The sequence below is a fragment of the Polistes canadensis genome, unplaced genomic scaffold, assembly GCF_001313835.1.
Source record: "Polistes canadensis isolate GaletaPanama2010 unplaced genomic scaffold, ASM131383v1 scaffold_113, whole genome shotgun sequence".
In the NCBI taxonomy this organism is placed as follows: domain Eukaryota; kingdom Metazoa; phylum Arthropoda; class Insecta; order Hymenoptera; family Vespidae; genus Polistes; species Polistes canadensis.
In genome coordinates this window covers 11685-14734 of record NW_014569660.1, presented here as the reverse complement: position 1 = coordinate 14734, position 3050 = coordinate 11685, and the positions used below count along the sequence as shown (strand labels likewise).

The 3050-nt window shown below is 25.9% G+C and overlaps 1 protein-coding gene across 1 annotated transcript in view; it reads left to right on the top strand.

The window, feature by feature from the left end:
* The first annotated feature begins 1295 nt into the window (after positions 1–1295).
* Positions 1296–3050, top strand: part of LOC106787733 — a 4108-nt gene continuing 2353 nt past the window's right edge. Inside the window, exon 1 of the mRNA XM_014750350.1 lies at positions 1296–1470. Within this exon, the coding sequence (XP_014605836.1) occupies positions 1296–1470 (175 nt within the window). The remainder of the gene's footprint in view (positions 1471–3050) is intronic.

Genomic DNA, 3050 nt, shown 5'->3' with positions numbered 1-3050 from the left:
TTCTTTTTTTTTTTTCTTTTCTCATCTTCCCGTATTATATTTTTTTGTTATTTACATAATTCTCTAAGCACCCCCTCCCCGTCGCCCTTCCTACCCCCACTTTGTCAACTGTTATTCTTTGCCACCATTATTGTCTCTTTTTTTTTTTTTCTTGATAATTAATGCATTCTTTTTTGTCTTTATCAACAATTGTGAGAAAGAGATAAAAGAAATCATGATATGTGATACCGCGCGCAATTGTACGACCCCATATTGTTTTTATTTAATCGTACACGTTATATATATATATATATTTATACTTATTATTATATTTTCTTTTAATAACTTTATAATTGGATGGGGATTAATTTATTTATATTTTATTAAATTATTGAATTTATTTTTCAATTAAAATATAACAATTAATTTAATGAATATTCATTTTGTACGTAGGTTAAATATTAAAAATTAAGATCGAAAAGTTTATTAATAATAATAATATTTGAAATAAAATTATTATACATATTTATTATTAATTTCTATAAAAAAAAAAAAACATTTTTATTATACTTATATATATATATGTATATAAAAAATTAGACGATGTGTATTATTGAAAATATAAAAAAAAAAAAAAAAAAAAAAAACCGAAAAACAAATTGAACTTTTGCGCGTAAGAAGGGGGATATTAAAAATTGGAAAGAAAAGAGAAAAAAAAAAAGAAAAGAAAAACCGATAAAAATGATTGTTAAGATTGAAATATCAAATGGGGCCGCTCGTTTGGATTCCCTTACAACTCCCTCCCCCATCCCCACCCCCTCTACTTCTCTACGTCATCTTTATAGGCCCAACCACGACGTATCTTTATCTCCCCACCATAGAGACATTTTTCTTCTTCTCACGATTTCTCAGTACTTCAATCTTTAGTTTCTGTTTAGTATATCAAAAATATTCTACAAGTTCGCGTCGATAATTATTATTATCGTTAATATTTTTTACACACACACACGGTACACGTGTTATAAACTTTAAATCATAGATTGTAAAACTTAATAATTACGTGTTTTGTAAGAATAAACCTAAAAAAAAAAAAAAAACAAATAAAAAATACACATACAAATTGTACGTGCAACGTAAAACACACACAACCAACACATAACACGCGGAAATATAAACGGGAATACGAAAAAAAAAAATTTCGTAAAGGATAGAAAGAGAAAAAGAAAAAGAAAAAACAAAAGAAAATTCAAATCCAATCAAATTTTCTTTTTATTTTTGGAGGCAAATATTTCTTGAGAGAAAAAAATCATAACAATATGATGTCCGATAAAACTAAATTGAAATTTTTCTTATTGGTGAAACTTCCAATATTACAAGTACCAGATAATAGTTATTATCCATTGAATTCGAGTTTGGACGAGGAACTTCGTAGATTATTTGCGGATGATTTAACGAATCAAATTAACATCGTCAATTCTGAAATGAATAACGGTAAGCAAATATTTAAATATATATATATATTTTATTGTTCATTTATTTTTTTCAAACTTAGGTTTCTTTTTTTTCTTTTTAACAATCAAAGCACACACGAGCTTACGTTTTATTTTCTACATTTATTTATTTCTTCGTGTTTATTTTATTATATTTATTAATTTTTAAGCTTCCAACTAGACTTCATCTAATTTTTTTAACTTTTGTCCTTTTTCTTCTTCTTCTTATTTTTATTTTTATCCATTGGGTTATATTAATATTTATTTTCTACATTGATTTCTTTCTTAATGTTCTTTTTATTCTTATGCATAATTTTTAAGCTTCAACTGGACTTAATTTAATTTTTACTTTTGTCCTTTTTCTTCTTCTTCTTCTTCTTATTTTTATCGTTGGGTTATATTAATGTTTATGAATGCATTTTTATTCGTTAATTTGATTGCATCATAATTCTACGATTGAAAGATCATGGCTGTGCTGTTGCTGTTGCTGCTTATGTGCAGAGTAAAAGAAAAAGGATCAAGTACACAAACAGCAAATTCCTTTCCCGCGAATGCTTTTATCTCGTTTCTAGTTACAGTTTATTATAAATTTGATTCCCATTCGTTCGTTCCCCTTTTTATTGTACCTAACTTCGTATTACTTTGTTGTTTAAACAAAACAAAACAAAATATTCTATATATACTGTCTCATGTTATAGAATAATTTTAGATATTTACTTTTAGGACAAAGTTTTTCCTTTCGAATATTTTTCAAATCATATCTTTAAAAATAAAAATGATCAAACTGTGCATGAAAATGGAAATAAAAGAAAAAAAAAGTCTAATGAAAAATTCTCTCCCGAATTTATTTATTTTTCCTTCAAGATTAAATATATCTTGAAAGAACAAAAATATATTTCTTTTTTCTACGAAGAGATTTTTCTTATGGTTTTACCATGGGAAAGGAGGAGGGAGTTAACGACGATTTTTGTATTTCAAAATATTCGCGAATATTTCGATCAAATTCAACTCAACAACCCAATTACGAGGGGGTAAGGGTGTGTTGGTAGAAAAAATCTTTGAATATAATTAAAAATAATAATAAATTGAAAAGAAAAAAAAGTATTTTTACATGTTTGTCGTGAAAACTTCATATTTGATTAAAATATCTTTCCAAAATTTTTTCCTCTTCCTCTCCAGCCCCCATAAAAATAATTGTAAGATATAACAATGTTCAAAAATTCATACAAAAATGGATATAAAAGCAGCAAGGTCGAATAAATGATATTTAAGAGAAAGAAAAATAAAAAAGGGAAGATAATCGCATTTTATCGATGACGTCACACTTCGTCATATACTATTGCATGCACTAAACAATTGATTATATCTCTCTCTCTCTCTCTCTCTCTCTATTGTCAATCTCAGATTACACGTCCATTCAATAATTCTTATTGAACAACTAACAACACAATGATGTTGTACGTAAAACGAATTAAATTCGAATTTATTTTAAACATATAATTTTTTGTTCGTTTGTTCCCTTCTTCTTTTTATTTAAATTTTTTTTTTCTAGACGATCAAATATATATATATATATTAATT